The following is a 19,039-nucleotide window of genomic DNA, read 5'->3' on the forward strand; positions in this document are numbered from 1 at the left end:
GTCATGGCAAGGTTGTAAACACTCATCAAACAGTCATAGAACAATTATAAACAGTCGTAAACAGTTACAGGCAGTGGACTGGCCTGTGGGATCTGTGGGATCTCTCACAGACACTCACTGTCCCTGTAGTTACTACCTGCCCATTATGACTAGGAGCAGAGGGTATTCTGCTAGCTCTGTTTCAGGGAAAATGCGTACTAGAACTGGGAGAACAATATATGGCGTTTTGTGTGTGATGTGGTGTGTGTGGGTGCATGCGTGCGTGTCCGTGTGTGTGTGTGTCTAACCTCTGTATCCAGGGCTGCAGGCACAGACCAGCTGGTAGTTGTCGGCGGTCTGGTAGCAGCTGTCTGCGTACTGGCGCCCGCTCCCCGGCCCGTCGGGACACATGCAGGGGCGGCAGTGACCCCCCAAACCCAACACGGGGTCGCCATGGTAACCATCCAGACACCTGTAAGAGGCAAGGTAAACACTCACATACACACACACACACGCGCTTGGTACTGATAAAGAGGAAGCATGACAGTGAAATATGCAGCTGTGCCCTGCACTGTGGTTTGGTGTGTGGTATATTAGCTGGCTCTAATTTTAAGATGGTATATGGTATAATTTCACACAGTACCTTTCACACATGTGCCCGGTGGTGAAGGCGCGGCAGCCCTGGCACTCCCCGGTCTGAGGGTGGCAGTAGTCGCTGTTGCCGTTGCACTGACAGGGCTGGCATTGAGGGAAGCCCCAGTAGCCTGGCAGGCAGTGGACACACTGACGCCCTGACGCCCCTGGAACACACTCACACTGACCTGTGGCCTCGTGGCAGAAAGTGTTCACAGAGCCCGTAGGACTACACTCACAGCCTGGGGAGAGAGGAGGGAGAGGTGGGAGGGAAGGGAGGGCGTAATAGGGAGAGGGGAAGGAGGGGTGGAGCAAAGAGGAAGATAAGAGGGGAAAAGAGAGTGGGAAAGGGATCAACAAAAAAAAAAACACACTTTTGAAGTTGGAATTTCAACCGCAGGCTCAAAATAACCCTCTGCCTGACATTTAACCTCTAACCCCTGACCCAATGCTTGTCTGTCACTCACGTCTGCATCCTAATGGGCTGAACAGGAAGGTGGCGGGGGCACAGCGGTCACAGTTCCTGCCTGCCACATTGGGCCGACACTGGCACTGCCCGCCGCTGGGGTCGCACACTGCACTAAGAGAGCCCTGGGAGTCACACTGGCACGCTATAGAGCAGGGAGAGGGAGAAAGTAAAAGAGGGGGGAAAGATAGGGGAGGGGAGAAGAGGGAGGAGGGAAGATGTGTGTGAGAGAGAGAGAGAGGAGGGAAGATGTGTGTGAGAGAGAGAGAGGGGAGGGAAGATGTGTGTGAGAGAGAGAGAGAGGAGGGAAGATGTGTGTGAGAGAGAGAGAGAGGAGGGAAGATGTGTGTGAGAGAGAGAGAGAGGGAAGATGTGTGAGAGAGAGAGAAGAGGAGGGAAGATGTGTGTGAGAGAGAGAGAGAAGAGGGAGGAGGGAAGATTGTGTGAGAGAGAGAGAGAAAGAGGGAGGAGGGAAGATGTGTGTGAGAGAGAGAGAGAAAGAGGGAGGAGGGAAGATGTGTGTGAGAGAGAGAGAGGGAAGGGAAGAGGGAGGAGGGAAGAGGGAAGATGTGTGTGAGAGAGAGAGAAAAGAGGGAGGAGGGAAGATGTGTGTGAGAGAGAGAGAGAAAGAGGGAGGAGGGAAGATGTGTGTGAGAGAGAGAGAGAAAGAGGGAGGAGGGAAGATGTGTGTGAGAGAGAGAGAGAAAGAGGGAGGAGGGAAGATGTGTGTGAGAGAGAGAGAGAAAGAGGGAGGAGGGAAGATGTGTGTGTGTGTGTGAGTGAGTGAGTGAGTGAGTGAGTGAGTGAGTGAGTGAGTGAGTGAGTGAGTGAGTGAGTGAGTGAGTGAGTGAGTGAGAGAGAGAGAGAGGAATGCAGAAATGAGAGTTGTTGCTGTTGTTGCTGTTTGAGTATTAGGAATGCTTCAGGAAGCAAATGATTGTTTATTAATGATAAACAGACAGACTCACGGAAAACATGCACTCATAGACATGCACCCCCCCCCCCCCCCACACAGCCCCGTCTCCTACCCATAGCCCCGTTTCCTACCCATAGCCCCGTCTCCTACCCATAGCCCCGTCTCCTACCCATAGCCCCGTCTCCTACCCATAGCCCCGTCTCCTACCCATAGCCCCGTCTCCTACCCATAGCCCCGTCTCCTACCCATAGCCCCGTCTCCTACCCATAGCCCCCTGGTGTAGCAGGGCAGACACACTGAAGATGTAGTTGTTGCAGATGTCCGTCATGGGGCTCTTGATGACGCTTTGGCTGCTCTCCAGACAGCGGTACCTCTGGAACGTATCCCACGCCCCCTCACCCTGAGAACCCTCAAACAACAGCAGCTCACGCACCCGTGGAATCAACACCAACTACAGGGAGAGAGAGGGTGGAGGAAGAGAGAAGGGGAGGGAAGGGTAGGACGAGAGCAAGGAAGAGACAGATAAAGACCGAGGGCTCATCTTAGAGATAGGACACGTCTGTTATTCCACACTCCATTGACTATAACATGACTACTGTAGGGATGTTTTCCATAATGACTCGTGTGCTAGTGGAAACTACAGTTTATCAGACTGTATGGAGCGTGGTTTGTGACTGTTACTTACGGAGTCGATGAGCGTGTAGGGGCTTTGGACGTCACTGAGAGAGGAGTAAAGAGGCAGGCCGAGACGCACAGTGTAGTTCTGCCCCTTCTCCAGACACACAGGCCTCAGGAGCAGCACATGTCTGAAACACACACGCAGAGGAGAGTACGGTTGAAACGGTAGAGGTGGTGTGTCGGTGTGTGTATGTGTGTTTGTGTGCATGTGTGTGAAGATGGTATATGAAGGTGGAGGCAAGGGTGTATTGTAGGGACCAGGGAGATGTGTGTCACTTGGGTACCTACCTGGATCCTGGAAGAAGAGACACCAACTGCTGATCTCCTCCTTGAAGCGTGTTTTCACATGGACTGGCTGGTTGCCCCACTCTCATTGAGTACGGACGTATCACTCTGATCTCCACCTGCTCCCACTGATCCGGCAACTACAGCAACACAGGGTTAAGTTTAGATTTAGTGTCAGGGTTAGAATTAGGTGAAGGGTTAAGGTTAGGAGATAGGGTACATTCCAGGTTAAGGGTTAGGAGCTAGGGTTAGGGTTAGGTTTAGCTGTACAAGACAAGTGTGTGTGTGTGTACATGTGTGTGTGTGCATGTGTGTGTGTGTGTGTGTGTGTGTGTGTGTGTGTGTGTGTGTGTGTGTGTGTGTGTGTTCGTGTGTGTGTTCGTGTGTGTGTTCGTGTGTGTGTTCGTGTGTGTGTGTGTGTGTGTGTGTGTGTGTGTGTGTGTGTGTGTGTGTGTGTGTGTGTGTGTGTGTGTGTGTGTGTGTGTGTGTGTGTGTGTGTGTGTGTGTGTGTGTGTGTGTGTGTGTGTGTGTGTGTGTGTGCGTGCGTGTTTTACCTGTGGTTCGTAGCGAATCAGCATGTCGTAGTCCATGGAGTCAGGTAAGTTGTTGATGTGGAACTCCAGGTGGGCTCCCTCAGGTACCTTGACAAACCCTGCCCCTGTCCAGGTAGGACTACGGTTCAGAGGATAGGGCCTGGGAACAACCGTCACACCCTGAGAGAGAGGGAGGGAGAGAGAGATATGACACATTTAGAAAGACAAAGGCAGAGAGATTGAAAGCGAGAGGTCAACACACACACACACTCACAGGGCCGTGCTTGGCTTCCTCAGCCTCGTAGGTGTAGTGGTCCAAGGCGATGAAGTAGTATCCTGACTCCACCTGGTCACAACGCCTCCCATACATGTGTTCTCGACACTGACACTGGCCTGATATCGGAGAACAACTAGAGATGGAGGGAGAGAGAGGGGGGACAATAGGGAAAGAGATAAATAGGGAGAGCAACAGAATGCGAAAAACTGACTGTTAGTGAATATCCAAGACCTTCAAATACATTTCCGCAACCATGCATTTTTGGGCGGGGTGGAATTATGAAGAGTAGTTGTGCTGTGATTGGATCATATGAGTAGAGGCGTGCTGTGATTGGATCATATGAGTAGAGGCATGATGTGATCGGTTAAAACGTACTCATTGTTGAGGGCTCCGCCCTGGTCGCAGTCACATGGTCTGCAGCCGTCCATGTCATTACTCAGGCCCCAGTGTTGCGGCTGCAGGAACAAAATAATAGAGTTATAAATAAACACACACACACACACACACACACACACACACACACACACACACACACACACACACACACACACACACACACACACACACACACACACACACACACACACACACACACACACACACACACACACACACACACACACACACACACACACACACACTGCAGACACACAGTGATGTGGTCGGTAAGTCCCTCACCAGACACCGGTCACAGTTCCTGCCGGTGACAAGGCGTTTGCAGAAGCAGTTTCCTGTGTCCATGTCACATGGGCTTCCTCCAGGCAGTGTGCCCAGGGGATTACAGGTACACTCTGCCAAAAACACACACACACACACGTCAAATAAACAATGAGAGACAAAAATATAGGAATGTGTGCGTGTGTGTGTGTGTAGACTCACGCAGGCAGCCGTTTGGTCCCTGTCCCAGGCCGTAGTGTCCCTGTCTACAGTGGTCGCAGCGCTCTCCCTCCACACTGGTCTTACAGCGACACTGTCCTGCTATCAGACCAGCGGACACGTCTGTCCTGCCGTCACACACACCACCCTGCAGGGAGCCCGTCGGGTCACAGCTACACGCTACAGACAGGGGGAGAGGGAGGGAGGGAGAAAAATACAGGAAGGAATGTGAGGGGACAGGGAGGGTAGGAGGGAGAGTGATGAGGCACTTGAAGGAGACAGAAACAGAAAGAGTTTGGGGGGGGGGTATTGGAGAGGGAGAGACGAAGGGGAGAAAAAGAAGAGAACAGAGGCTCCAACAGTACATTAAGAGTGTTACGTTCAGAGACAGAGATCAAAGGGAGAGTTGAGAGTATGACCTCTGACCTTGATAGGTCAGAGGTCATAGGTGAGGCCAGCAAACTCTTGGCCCTTGTCATAGGTCACAGAGAGACGGTGACGTACGTTCACAGATGTTGGGGTCTCTCAGGTGTCTTTCAGGGTGCTGGTAGTAGAAGGGTCTGCACTGTTCACACTGACGCCCCATGGTGTTGTGTTGACACTCATCACACACTCCTCCACTCACGTTCCCCGTAGACAGATACACAGCCATGTCAAAGTGACATGACCTGGAGTGGTGGTTACACTCGCACACTGGGAGAAGGAGAGAGACAGAGGGAGATGGTGAAGGGAGAGGGGGGCAGAGAGAGAGAAAGAGAGAGAGAGAGAGAGAGAGAGAGAGAGAGAGAGAGAGAGAGAGAGAGAGAGAGAGAGAGAGAGAGAGAGAGAGAGAGAGAGAGAGAGAGAGAGAGAGAGAGAAATAGAGAGAATATTTTGTTTAAACATATTTCGCACTTCAAAAGACACTACCGACAGGATGGAATTAGGGAGATTCCCCCTGTTGAATATATTTGACATATCTGGAACAGTGTGATCAGTGTGTGTTTGTGTGTGTGCGTGCGTGCGTGCGTGCGTGCGTGTGTGTGTGTGTGCGCGTGTGTGTGAGTGTCTCACTCTTGCAGGCATTGGTGTTGCGTCCCTCTGCAGGCCTCCAGGGCAGGTCGTTGTAGAAGTCCTTACAGTGCTCACAGTTCAGACCCTCTGTGTTGTGGTTACACATACAGTGACCATGGACCTGGATACACACAGGCACGCACGCATTCACACACACATGCGCACGCACAGAAAGAGCGCGCGCGCGTGCGAGAGAGAGAAACACTCGTGTTAGAGGTGCTAGTCCCAAAGACAATAGAAAAAGCAACTACTCGAGTCATCTCCCTCTTACCGGTCACACAACCTATTAGGGGAATGTGTGCATGTCGCGTGTGTGTGTATGTTGTTTCGTGTGTGTGAGTGTGTGTCTGCGTGTGTGCTTCACTCACCATGCCCTCTGTGCCTACGTGTATCCCATCAACAGGGGCGCATTTGGAGGCATGTCCGTAGCAGAAGCAGTTGCCGCGGACGACCATGTCGAAGAGGGCATAGTAGTATTTCTCTGTGACCTCGTCTCTGGAGTCCAGCAGGTTGTCACCCAGTGTGTGGAGCTTAGTGAACTGGACACGCAGGTTAGTGATCTTCAGCATGTCTACACACACATATGGAGACACACACACACACACACAATCAGGATAAAGGCACACTTACCCGTCCTAATGTAATGGCCCATCTAAAACAGCAGTGGTACGTTATAGGAATGTTTCTGTAGGTCACTGTGTCTTTATATTAGGTTCTGGATCTTCTCCAAGCTCATCTCTATGACCTCTGACCCTAAAGATGTGGGATCCTCCTTCTGAAGGCTCCCTACACCCTACACACACATTCACTACATACTTAACATGAGGGGCCCTCTGTGTGTGTGTGTGTGTGTAGCTTCTACATGTGAAATTCCATAAGATGTGCCAGGATAACCTGACCTCTAACCCCTGCCCTGCAGTGTTGCCTTGACTACCGCCACTGCTCAGACTTCGGTTATTACACTTAGAGAATTATTTGTTGCAGTACTAACTGGATCATATGTAGCTAATGAGATATACCACCTCTGGCCTGGTGTTGTACTGTAGTTACTTACTCTGTATCCTGGGACTGTAAGGGTCTTCAATCTCAAACGCCGGGTCCAGCACCCTGAATATCACCTGATAGAGAGGGGGAGTGAGGGATGAAGAGAAGGATTATAAAAATAAACGTTTAATGGGTTATAATTCAATGAGAGACTAACTCTGAATCATTCTGGAGCCACAGCTTCTACCCCCACCCCTTGCAAAAGCTCAAAGGCCACACAGATGCACACCTCTCCCTCTGCGGACGGCTCTATGTCAGAGTAGCGAGAGTCACAGATGATGTCGTCCACTTTGACCATGGGTCCCACAGATATCCCAGGGAAGGCGGACTCACAGTTATAGCTATAGTAACGGTACACCTGCCACTTCTCCCCAAAATCCATGGAACGCTCGATCACCATGGTAGCCGGACGGAACGTCTATCAATCAAAGAGATCATTCTAATTTGTAAACACAGAAATACAACAAATATAAAGGACTAGCTTCTTGACCACGTGACCCGACCAGGAATAACTCTGGGTCCTAATATTATAACACAGAAAGAAAGAAAAAAGAGCAAATGAGAACAAGAATGAATGAGAGAGGAGAGTCCAGACCAGATCAGAGACAGAAACAGAGATACAGTGCCTTGCGAAAGTATTCGGCCCCCTTGAACTTTGCGACCTTTTGCCACATTTCAGGCTTCAAACATAAAGATATAAAACTGTATTTTTTGGTGAAGAATCAACAACAAGTGGGACACAATCATGAAGTGGAATGACATTTATTGGATATTTCAAACTTTTTTAACAAATCAAAAACTGAAAAATTGGGCGTGCAAAATTATTCAGCCCCCTTAAGTTAATACTTTGTAGCGCCACCTTTTGCTGCGATTACAGCTGTAAGTCGCTTGGGGTATGTCTATCAGTTTTGCACATCGAGAGACTGAATTTTTTTCCCATTCCTCCTTGCAAAACAGCTCGAGCTCAGTGAGGTTGGATGGAGAGCATTTGTGAACAGCAGTTTTCAGTTCTTTCCACAGATTCTCGATTGGATTCAGGTCTGGACTTTGACTTGGCCATTCTAACACCTGGATATGTTTATTTTTGAACCATTCCATTGTAGATTTTGCTTTATGTTTTGGATCATTGTCTTGTTGGAAGACAAATCTCCGTCCCAGTCTCAGGCCTTTTGCAGACTCCATCAGGTTTTCTTCCAGAATGGTCCTGTATTTGGCTCCAACCATCTTCCCTGTTCCTGCTGAAGAAAAGCAGGCCCAAACCATGATGTTGCCACCACCATGTTTGACAGTGGGGATGGTGTGTTCAGGGTGATGAGCAATGTTGCCTTTACACCAAACATAACGTTTTGCATTGTTGCCAAAAAGTTCAATTTTGGTTTCATCTGACCAGCGCACCTTCTTCCACATGTTTGGTGTGTCTCCCAGGTGGCTTGTGGCAAACTTTAAACGACACTTTTTATGGATATCTTTAAGAAATGGCTTTCTTCTTGCCACTCTTCCATAAAGGCCAGATTTGTGCAATATACGACTGATTGTTGTCCTATGGACAGAGTCTCCCACCTCAGCTGTAGATCTCTGCAGTTCATCCAGAGTGATCATGGGCCTCTTGGCTGCATCTCTGATCAGTCTTCTCCTTGTATGAGCTGAAAGTTTAGTGGGACGGCCAGGTCTTGGTAGATTTGCAGTGGTCTGATACTCCTTCCATTTCAATATTATTGCTTGCCCAGTGCTCCTTAGGATGTTTAAAGCTTGGGAAATATTTTTGTATCCAAATCCGGCTTTAAACTTCTTCACAACAGTATCTCGGACCTGCCTGGTGTGTTCCTTGTTCTTCATGATGCTCTATGCGCTTTTAACGGACCTCTGAGACTATCACAGTGCAGGTGCATTTATACAGAGACTTGATTACACACAGGTGGATTGTATTTATCATCATTAGTCATTTAGGTCAACATTGGATCATTCAGAGATCCTCACTGAACTTCTGGAGAGAGTTTGCTGCACTGAAAGTAAAGGGGCTGAATAATTTTGCACGCCCAATTTTTCAGTTTTTGATTTGTTAAAAAAGTTTGAAATATCCAATAAATGTCGTTCCACTTCATGATTGTGTCCCACTTGTTGTTGATTCCTCACAAAAAATACAGTTTTATATCTTTATGTTTGAAGCCTGAAATGTAGCAAAAGGTCGCAAAGTTCAAGGGGGCCGAATACTTTCGCAAGGCACTGTACATGGAAGGCTCTAAAGGAAGCTGGATAGACTCAATACACTGATGCCAGCAGTACTGAGTATAGTGTTTTACAAGGGCCCTCTCTCCCATCCATCTCAAGAGACTAGGGTGATTTTCCACATACCTTAAACACAGCTGTGTGTGTGTGTGTGTGTGTGTGTGTGTGTGTGTGTGTGTGTGTGTGTGTGTGTGTGTGTGTGTGTGTGTGTGTGTGTGTGTGTGTGTGTGTGTGTGTGTGTGTGTGTGTGTGTGTGTGTGTGTGTGTGTTGTGTGTGTGTGTGTGTGTGTGTGTGTGTGTGTGCGTGCGTGCGTGCGTGCGTGCGTGCGTGCGTGCGTGTGGCCACCTTAAAAGTCATGATGAGATGTGTGAAGTGGAACTCAGCTTCCAGGTTCAGTTGAATGGTCACATTCTCCACCCCTGCAGCACAGGGAAACAAACACACAACACACACACTGAGAAAGACATCCCATGACAGACATATCCCTTAAGTCAAGGAGTTAGGAGTTACAGACCCATAAAAACACACTAGTGAGTCTGCCAAAATCTCTGCTAACACACACACACACACACATACACAGGAGATGGGCTGATTGGCCGTGTCAATTGGTCTTTCTGCCACACCCATGTGACGAATTGATCCGTTGCTGTGGTAACATGTGCGTAGTGGGATCTCATAGGGACTAATGCACCGGAATAAGGAACCCCTGCTTTTCCATGTTTTGTCCTTCCTGGTATTCCCAGATCATCTGGACATCTGGCTGTGGCCCCTTCCATGACTTAACTTCAAATGGACACTTTATCCTCCCCATCTGTCAGAAGACTCAGCAATGAATAAACAAACCCACTGTGTGTGTGTTCGTGTGTGCATGGGCTATGTGAGTCTGTGTTAGTGTTACGACTGTGTGTGTGTGTGTGTGTGTGTGTGTGTGTGTGTGTGTGTGTGTGTGTGTGTGTGTGTGTGTGTGTGTGTGTGTGTGTGTGTGTGTGTGTGTGTGTGTGTGTGTGTGTGTGTGTGTGTGTGTGTGTGTGTGTGTGTGTGTGTGTGTGTGTGTGTGTGTGGGAAAGACAGTCCGGTTCCCATGCTCTCAGACAAGAATACCTCTTATTATGTTGCCCAGTTGCAAGTATGTGTGCGAGGGAGTGTGTGTGCATGATTGTATTACAGGGAACAGTGCGGTCATGTGGTGTCAGCAGTGTTGATTTACAGCTGTTTCTAACACCTGTTCACGTGAGCATACCTGTAAATCCTCTGCCCTGAAGCCTGCTCTGATTAGCTGAGCTGTGTTACTCTGTGATCTGCTCTACTCTCCGTACCGCCCCCCTGTTCCCATGAGATCACATTTAGAACACACTGACCATTCTCTCACAGCTGGACCATCTCTCACAGCTGGACCATGACACACACACGTACAAATATGTTTGTATTACTATCCTTGTGGGGACCGAACAATTGATTTCATTCAAAATCCTATTTTCCATAACCCTAAACCTAACCTTTAACCTAACCCTAAACCTAACCCTAACCCTAAACCTAACCTTTAACCTAACCCTAAACCTAACCTTTAACCTAACCCTATACCTAACCTTTAACCTAACCCTAAACCTAACCCTAAACCTAACATTTAACCTAACCCTAAACCTAACCCTAAACCTAACCCTAACCCTAAACCTAACCCTAAACCTAACCCTAACCCTAAACCTAACCCTAAACCTAACCCTAAACCTAACCCTAACCCTTAACCTAACCCTAACCCTAACACTAAACCTAACCCTAAACCTAACCCTAACCCTAAACCTAAACCTAACCCTAAACCTAACCCTAAACCTAAACCTAACCCTAACCCTATTTGTTTATTTGGATTCCTATTAGCTTTTGCAGAAGCAGCAGTTACTCTTCCTGGGGTCCACAAAAAAAACATGACAAGTAACAAAACACTGATACACTGATAGACAAGGACAGTAACACAAATGTAAAATACAATGATATACAAACAATACAACAAAGACATAATAGAAACAACACAACTAAAAAAGTGTGTGTGCATTAGAGTGTGTCTATGTGGTTGTGTGTTTGTCCCCTCACAGTACCATGAGTTGTTGTTTAATCCACTTTTGAAAGATCATTTTGATGTTTGCCTGAGTAATTGGAGACGGAAGGGAGTTTCATGCGATCATGGCTCTGGGTAAAACCGTGTGTTTGCCGTCAATTTGTTTTGGACTTGGGGACTGTGAAGAGACCCGTGGTGGCATGTCTTGTGGGGTATGTATGGGGGTTTGATTATGCCGACAATCTGGAATTTAAAAATATAGAAGTGATACAGTTAATCTCTTGTCAACCCTGAACCAGGAAAGACTGCCATGCATGTTGTTGATGTTAGATCTATGTGTGCAGTTTTCTGCTTTGTTTTGAGCCAGCTGCCGCTTGTTAGGTCTTTCTTTGGGACACGACCAGAGCCTGAACAACTAGTACAGCTAATTTGTGTCAAAAAATTGCAGAACATTATTTTAAAACAGATATACTCCTCCTTGTCTTCACAGCAACTTTGTCAATATGACTTGACCATGATAAATTACCATCCAATGTTATACCTAGGAGTTTAGCTTCCTCGACTTGCCTCTACAGCCACAACCTTTATGTACAACTCCAGTTGAGGTTTAGGTCTTAGAGAATGTTTTGAACAAAATACAATACCTTTAGTTTGAGATGTATTTAAGACCCATTTATTGTTAATCACCCATTCTGGTGATTAACCCTCACTGGCTTTGGGTGCTGACATGTAAAGTGTGGGATCATCCGTATACTTAGTTATTCTAGCTTTGTGTAAGACCTGTGGCAAATCCTTTGTTAAAATAGAGAATAGTAACGGCCCAAGGCAACTGCCCTGAGGGACACTGCACTGTACATATCTGATGTTAGAGAAGATTCTATCGAAGAACACACTCTGGGTTCTATTGGATAAATAACTCTCCAACCATGTGAAGGCAGGTGGTGTTTTTTCAATAACTTTTATGATCAATAACATCAAAGACTGCACTGAAATCTAACAACACAGTTCCAACTATCATCTTATTATCAATTTATTTGAACCAACCAAACCATCTGAGTCAGGGCTGTACAAGTTGAGTGCCCTTCTCTATATGCATGCTGAAAAATAGCATTGTATTTGGTCAAACACAACCCTCTCCATCAGTTTACTAAGAACAGGCAGCAAACTGATTGGGCGGCTGTTAGGAAAGGCACCTTTGCTGGTTCTATTTTTAGGCAGTGGAATTACTTTAACTTCCTTCCACGCCTGTGGACACACACACTCCCTTTCATCTTTGGTTAAAGATATAGAAAATAGGGGTTGCAATATAGGGTGTGTTTGTAAATTCAATCTGGAGCGCCAAAGCACAGAGTGCGCTCTGGGCGTTCGTAAATTCAGAGTGTTGTCAGATTGTCCATTCGGAAGTTCAGAGCGTTTCGCTCTCGGAGTGTTCAGAGAACATACTGGACGCTCTGGCCGAGGCGTAGGGTTGATCCGAGGGTTCAGAGAACATACTGGACGCTCTGGCCGAGGAGTAGGGTTGATCCGAGGGTTCTGACCTCACAACGGCAGTCAAGCACCTAAGCTAACTGGCAAACGTTGAATGTATACTGGCTCTGAACATAAAGTATACAGCAACACCTCCCCCATTGGCATTCACGTATTTTTCGTAATTACAGTATATGCATACATTGCTACTGCTGTATCATCAGTATTAGCTAAGTGAGTTTCAGAGATGGCCAGTATATGAATGTTATCCGATGTTAGCAAGTTACTGAGTGAATCCAGGTGAAGGCCATGATCCCTTATTGATGTCACTTGTTAAATCCACTTTAATCAGTGTAGATGAAGGGTAGGATACAGGTTAAAGAAGGATTTTAAAGCCTTGTGTCACGAATATTACCGAAGGTGGCTCCCCTTCCTGTTCCTGACGCTCGGCGGTCGTCGTCGCTGGTCTATTAGATGCCACCGATCCCTTTTTCCTTTACGTTTGTTTTGGTCTAATTGTTTTCACCTGTTCCTTGTTGGAGTTTTGGGATGGGTGTTAGTTAAGTTTGTTTCGCCCGCTGGTGTTTGTGCGGGCTTGTTGTTATTGTACGTTAGTGGTGTATTGTTGATTTTGGGTTTTCGCTGTCCGGTGTTTGTAACAGTGGGTTGTTGTTGTTGTTTGTGCCTGTGTTTTGGGCCTCACCCTATTTTGTACCTGTTCCTGTTACGGAGGACATGAAAACGTTTTTCCCGTTTACCTTCTGCTCTCTAAGTCTGACTCCACACCCATCACACTTTGAGACAATTGCGACACGGATTGTGTATGTGTGCCATTCAGAGGGTGAATGGGTAGGACAAAATATTTAAGTGCCTTTGAACGAGGTATGATAGTAGGTGCCAGGCGCACCGGTTTGAATGTGTCAAGAACTGCAGCGCTGCTGGGTTTTTCAAGCTCAAAAGTTTCCCGTGTGTCAAGAATGGTCCCCCACCAAAAGGACATCCAGCCAACTTGACACAACTTTTTGAAGCATTGGAGTCAAAATGGGCCATCATCCCTGTGGAATGCTTTCACCACCTTGTATAGTCCATACCCCAACGAATTAAAGCTGTTCTGAGGGCAAAACGTGGTGCAACCAAATGTTTTGTAAACTCAGTATATTAATATTGTCTATTCTTAGCCATTTCCTTGATAGCTTTTCTGAGAATAAATATATACACTGTATATATGTGTGTGATGTTGGGCTGAAGCTACTACCCCTGAGGCTTGGCTTGCTCATTTCTCCCAAGCTTTTGGGAGGGAGGGAGGACAATGAGCCTGTTGTAGCAGATGTAAGAAATGTTCCCCTGCGCACTGTCAGCTTTCATAGCTGTGATCAGCTCTTTTCCCGCCTCTGGCGCACAGCTTCAGAGAAGTCCTCTTTGAGAAAGATGTTGGTTCCTCTCGTGTTCTTGGCTCTCTCCAGAACAGCCATCTTGTCCTCAAACCTCAGGAGCTTGACCACTATCGGCCTGGGTCTGTCACCTGGGCTGGTTACATGTTTTCCAGACCTGTGGGCGCGCTCCACCTCAGTCTTTGTGTGATCCATCGGCAGCTTTTCAGTGATCATTTTCCATACTTTCTCCTCAGACTCGGCCCAGTTCTCATGTGAAGACTCTGGTATGCCTTCCCCAACCATGATTGTCCCCCTGGACCTGTTTTCCCAGTCATTGCTAACAAGGATTCATGCTGATGTCATCTTGAGAGGACTTACAGTTTGTTGTCATCTTGCTGCAAGTCTCTTTCAGGACATACACATCTCCCTGGGAGAACTGCAAACTGTTCTTACAGTTCTGAACCTCCCCCCGTCAGATCGTCCATTCTTTCGTTAGTTGAGTCCATCAGTATCTGGACAAAGCTCATGAAGCGATTATCCTGTTGTTGTAACAACTGCTTGTAAAATCCTTTTTGTTCATTTAAAAGATCATTGACCTGTGATAGAGAAACACTGTCCTCTCCATTACTTCCACCTTTGGCTTTGGACGCCATGGTAGCAATGTAGGCTAACGCTGGTACTACATGCAGTTCCAGACAGGTCAGGTCACAGGGCAGGTCACAGGGCAGATTTAAACAGCAACAAACAGCAGGGATTTAGACAGCCACAATCCCGGGACAATCCACAGTCCCAGCCAGAAGGGCTGGAAACCTTGCTACGCCAAGCAGCTCTTCAAACTTTTGGTTGGCAGGATCCCTGGACAGATATAGTGGTACCAGCAACCGAGGCTAAAGGCGTCGCGGGACCCAAATTCAAAAGGTAGCTAGTAACCAAACTTTTTCAATAGAATTATTTTTCAGAGACTTTCAAAACAACAAACCGAGCAATTCCTCGTTCCGCCCTCATTCAACATGTGATGTCCATTCTGTAACCATAATTGTAACACTAACCCTAAACCTTAAGACTAAAATAGCCTTTTTTCCTTGTGGGGACCGAAGAAATGTCCCAACTTGCCTGAATATTCCTTATTTTACTAGTAAAACCAAAAACATGCGTACAAACAACCCACCCACCCACACACACACACATATTCTCACCATTCTCAGACTGCCACCAGGTCTTGAGGCGGTTAGGGGCGAAGGTGGTGACCAAGTTTTCGATGCTGTGGCTGGTGGTGTGGTTCATCCTCTCATCATACTTCTCCCTGGAGTCACACACAAAACACTTCTTCTCCTCCTACAGAGAGCGAGGGAGGAGAGAGAGAGTGTCTCAGTACTGTGAAAAACGTGCTCATTCACCTAATTATAGAGCTAGCACTCAGTCTGTCATCACACACAGTATGGGTAGGAATGGGGCCCTAAAATTTGTGTGTGTGTGTGTGTGTGTGTGTGTGTGTGTGTGTGTGTGTGTGTGTGTGTGTGTGTGTGTGTGTGTGTGTGTGTGTGTGTGTGTGTGTGTGTGTGTGTGTGTGTGTGTGTGTGTGTGTGTGTGTGTGTGTGTGTGTGTGTGTGTGTGTGTGTGTGTGCATGACTAACTCCATGAGGTCAAATGCTATTCCTAGGGGGTTTAGGGTTAAGGATAGAATTAGTGTAAGGGTTAGAATTACATTAAGGGTTAGGGTTAGGAGCTAGGGTTCATTTTAGGGTTAGGAGCTAGGGTTAATTTTAGAGTTAGGAGCTAGGCTTAGGGTTAAGGTTAAGGTTAGATTTTTGGCTTAAGGTTAAGGTTAGGGTTAAGGTTTTGGGCTCCCGAGTGGCGCAGCGGTCTAAGGCACTGCATCTCATTGCTAGAGGCGTCACTACAGACCCTGGTTAGATTCCAGGCTGTATCACAACCGGCTATGATTGGGAGTCCCATAGGGCGGCACACATTTGGCCCAGCGTCGTCTGGGTTAGGGTTTGGCCGGGGTAGGCCGTCATTGTAAATAAGAATTTGTTCTGAACTGACTTGCCTAGTTAAATAAAGGTACAATTTAAAAAAAGGTTAGGGTAAGAGTATGGGTTAGAGAAAATAGGATGTTGAATTGTGTATTCCCACAAGGTTAGCTGTACAAGACTGTGTGTGTGTGTGTGTGTGTGTGTGTGTGTGTGTGTGTGTGTGTGTGTGTGTGTGTGTGTGTGTGTGTGTGTGTGTGTGTGTGTGTGTGTGTGTGTGTGTGTGTGTGTGTGTGTGTGTGTGTGTGTGTGCGTGCGTGCGTGTATATCCTGTAGCGTAGATAATAGTTTATTCTACTCTCTAGGTTCACTGCCCCCCTTAGCAGCAGAAGGTTTGTTTGCTCTCCAGATGGTTTTGCCTACACACACAGATTCTGGATTGTCACACACACACACACACACACACACACACACACACACACACACACACACACACACACACACACACACACACACACACACACACACACACACACACACACACACACACACACACACACACACACCCTACTCTTTGCACTGTATCTTCCTAACAAGTGTGGGAGTGAGGATTTCACAGCCTTCTAATTTCATCCAAGCAGTTGCTTTCCAATCTATCTGCACACCCAAGTTTTAACTGTGTTGAAATGTGACCACTTGTAACTGCTAAGTGGTCCAGCTTCCACTCCCCTGTTAGGCAAAGTCTGCTCCCAGAATTCTTTGCACTAGACCCTCGGGCTCTTCTCCTCATCCCCCGTTCTCCTCCTCATTACGATGACTCATCCTAGAATGTTCCAATGTTTCATTAATCGTCCCACAGCCCTTGGGTAGATAACACCCCCTTCACATGGACACATTCTGTAGGCGTTCACCCCCGAGGGGATTCTGGAATAACGGAATAACCCCGATCATGCACTCTCCCCTCCACACCCCCATGATAAGCACACAGGGTGGTGATTGTGTGGCACACAATGCTTATTGTGGAGGGAAAATGCCAAGACTCCCACGCAGCACAATACCGTAGAGTCTCTTTCGTCCACTCAAATATTACATTGTACTGCACTACACCATTACGTTACAACACCATTTTTGGAAACACAATGAAGTGTTAAATCATACACCTGCTGGACAGGTGTAATATAATAATAATCATCATTTAGCAGACGCTTTCATCCAAAGCGACTTACAGTCATGCGTGCACACGTTTTACTTATGGGTGGTCCCATCCAGGGAATCAAACCCACCATCTTTGCGTTGCAAGTGAGTGTATCGATCATATGTGGCCCAGCCCTATTAGCTGCAAATGTAATGGTCATATTGTATCCCATTACCTACAGGAGGTGTAATTCCCCTATCCGAACCCCTGGGACGTACATTTTTAGACATTATAGCAGTTTTTAAGCTAATTTCTAGAAACTCTACACATTTTGTGATGTTAATATGATATCCGTGAGATATCATAATCAATGGGGGGAGTTCAGGGCCCTTGGGCACGGCCCTTCATCCATGGTCAGTAATTCGCCCATGATTTGGGGGGAACCGTGATGAAAGTATAACGTTTTTATTTGATTTGTATTACATTTAGATTTTGTGTCACTGGCCTACACACAGTACCCAATCATTTCAAAGTGGAATTATGGTTCTATACATTTTTACAAATGAATGAAAAATGGAAAAAAATTTAATGTCTTAAATCAATAAGGAAAACTGCTGATGTACAACCGAATTTCGAAATTGCACCTTATGTATTCTACTTTTCAAACTCAGTTGAGAGCAAACGCTTATCTCGGCACCTAGCGGCTGCTTACGCCCACTGTCGGCCCTGTCTTGGTGTAGTGCACCGATAGTATCTGTGCCCCAGGTGTGAGGTGTCTTACCTCCAAGTGACCAACGATGCAAAAGCGCTCAGGCTTCTCAATGCCGCAGGTGGAGGAGGCGGTGAGTTTGTGCGCACGGCCGATCAGAAGGTCCCCGGTGGCGGGGTAGCAGCTCCCCTCAGTGCACACATCCCCAAACTCCGGCAGCTGGGCAAAGGAGCGCCACCCGAGGGCTGAGCGACAGAAACAGCGGTGAGAGTAGCTGATGATGCCGCACGGGCGAGCAAAACATGCCTGGAGTATAACTCCCCATGCAACTATTATGCTATGGAACTCAACTATCCCACAGTTAAACATCTGTACAAATGTTTCTATTTTAGACGTAAGAGACGTGTCTCTGCATTGCTATCACAGATGCCCTTTAGTCTATTTCATCACTGGGTATAAAAACATAATGGTCACAAGATATGCCTCTCTTCGGTTAATTTAATTGAAATCACATGGATTCGCTTTCCTATCGATCCCCGTGGGGTGACTGTTTATGAAAACAGGCTGCTATTTTCTAGAACAACATCGACAGTTATTGACTGTACAAAATAGCTTCTGTAAACGAAAGCTAGTTGCAAATAATGTGCACAAAACATCTAAACGTGCACTGTGGACTGAGACATCTATGTATAAACTGTTGAACGAACACATTTGAGATGTTTAAATAATGGCTTACAGATGTTCCTCATTAAATGTCCCCATGGTCCTGGATAAGTGAAAGTGAAAAGGAACACTGGAATTAAACTCCTCTATTGGATATCTTCACGTTTTACCTTTCCTCTTAAGACAATACTTGGCTTTAGGCAACTCCTCAAAGGAATAGAACATACTTCAGCTAGCTACCTGCGCAGTAGGAAATTCACTATATAAAACGATACAATTCCATGTAAAAACAATACTTACACAAAAGTGATGCGATGTGCAATATCAGCATTTTCGAGCATGGAACATTGATAATTATCCCTCGGGTTGTTGTCAGCAAGACCTGAAGCAGTTGTGTACGTGAGTGTCTCTGTGTGTGTGTGTGTTTGTGAACGAGTGGTCTCTGTAACTCTGTTCTAGGAGTTCGTGGCGAGCCCCAAACTGTGCATCCCACGCGCTCCCGAGTCTCAACCCTCCTGGCAGGCTATGCAGCGCAGCGTGCTAACGAAGATAAGCGCGCCCATTTGGCGCACCACATTCAGCCCGGAATTTCTTTAATTACATCATATAAGTAAATTACTTGTAAAGTTAATAGACTGATCTAGGTGTGTCAAATCAAAGTTGTGGTTAATGTGCTTAGGCTACTGAGATCATAAGAACATA

General features: G+C 46.8%; 1 protein-coding gene across 1 annotated transcript in view; it reads right to left on the reverse strand.

Moving 5' to 3' along the window:
* The window catches only part of LOC124014269 (laminin subunit beta-1-like), a 28,126-nt gene extending 9,297 nt beyond the window's left edge, over positions 1–18,829 (reverse strand). The window contains 20 exon segments of the mRNA XM_046329079.1: positions 288–451; positions 623–854; positions 1,080–1,223; positions 2,259–2,445; positions 2,680–2,800; positions 2,961–3,097; positions 3,512–3,670; positions 3,765–3,900; positions 4,143–4,222; positions 4,446–4,558; positions 4,647–4,823; positions 5,148–5,336; positions 5,697–5,817; positions 6,065–6,267; positions 6,751–6,814; positions 6,970–7,158; positions 9,313–9,386; positions 15,054–15,192; positions 17,747–17,919; positions 18,638–18,829. Coding sequence (XP_046185035.1) covers positions 288–451; positions 623–854; positions 1,080–1,223; positions 2,259–2,445; positions 2,680–2,800; positions 2,961–3,097; positions 3,512–3,670; positions 3,765–3,900; positions 4,143–4,222; positions 4,446–4,558; positions 4,647–4,823; positions 5,148–5,336; positions 5,697–5,817; positions 6,065–6,267; positions 6,751–6,814; positions 6,970–7,158; positions 9,313–9,386; positions 15,054–15,192; positions 17,747–17,919; positions 18,638–18,668 — 2,833 coding nt within the window. The 5' untranslated portion in view covers positions 18,669–18,829.
* Positions 18,830–19,039: the final 210 nt, after the last annotated feature.

This window comes from Oncorhynchus gorbuscha, linkage group LG25 (genome assembly GCF_021184085.1).
Source record: "Oncorhynchus gorbuscha isolate QuinsamMale2020 ecotype Even-year linkage group LG25, OgorEven_v1.0, whole genome shotgun sequence".
NCBI classification, from domain to species: domain Eukaryota; kingdom Metazoa; phylum Chordata; class Actinopteri; order Salmoniformes; family Salmonidae; genus Oncorhynchus; species Oncorhynchus gorbuscha.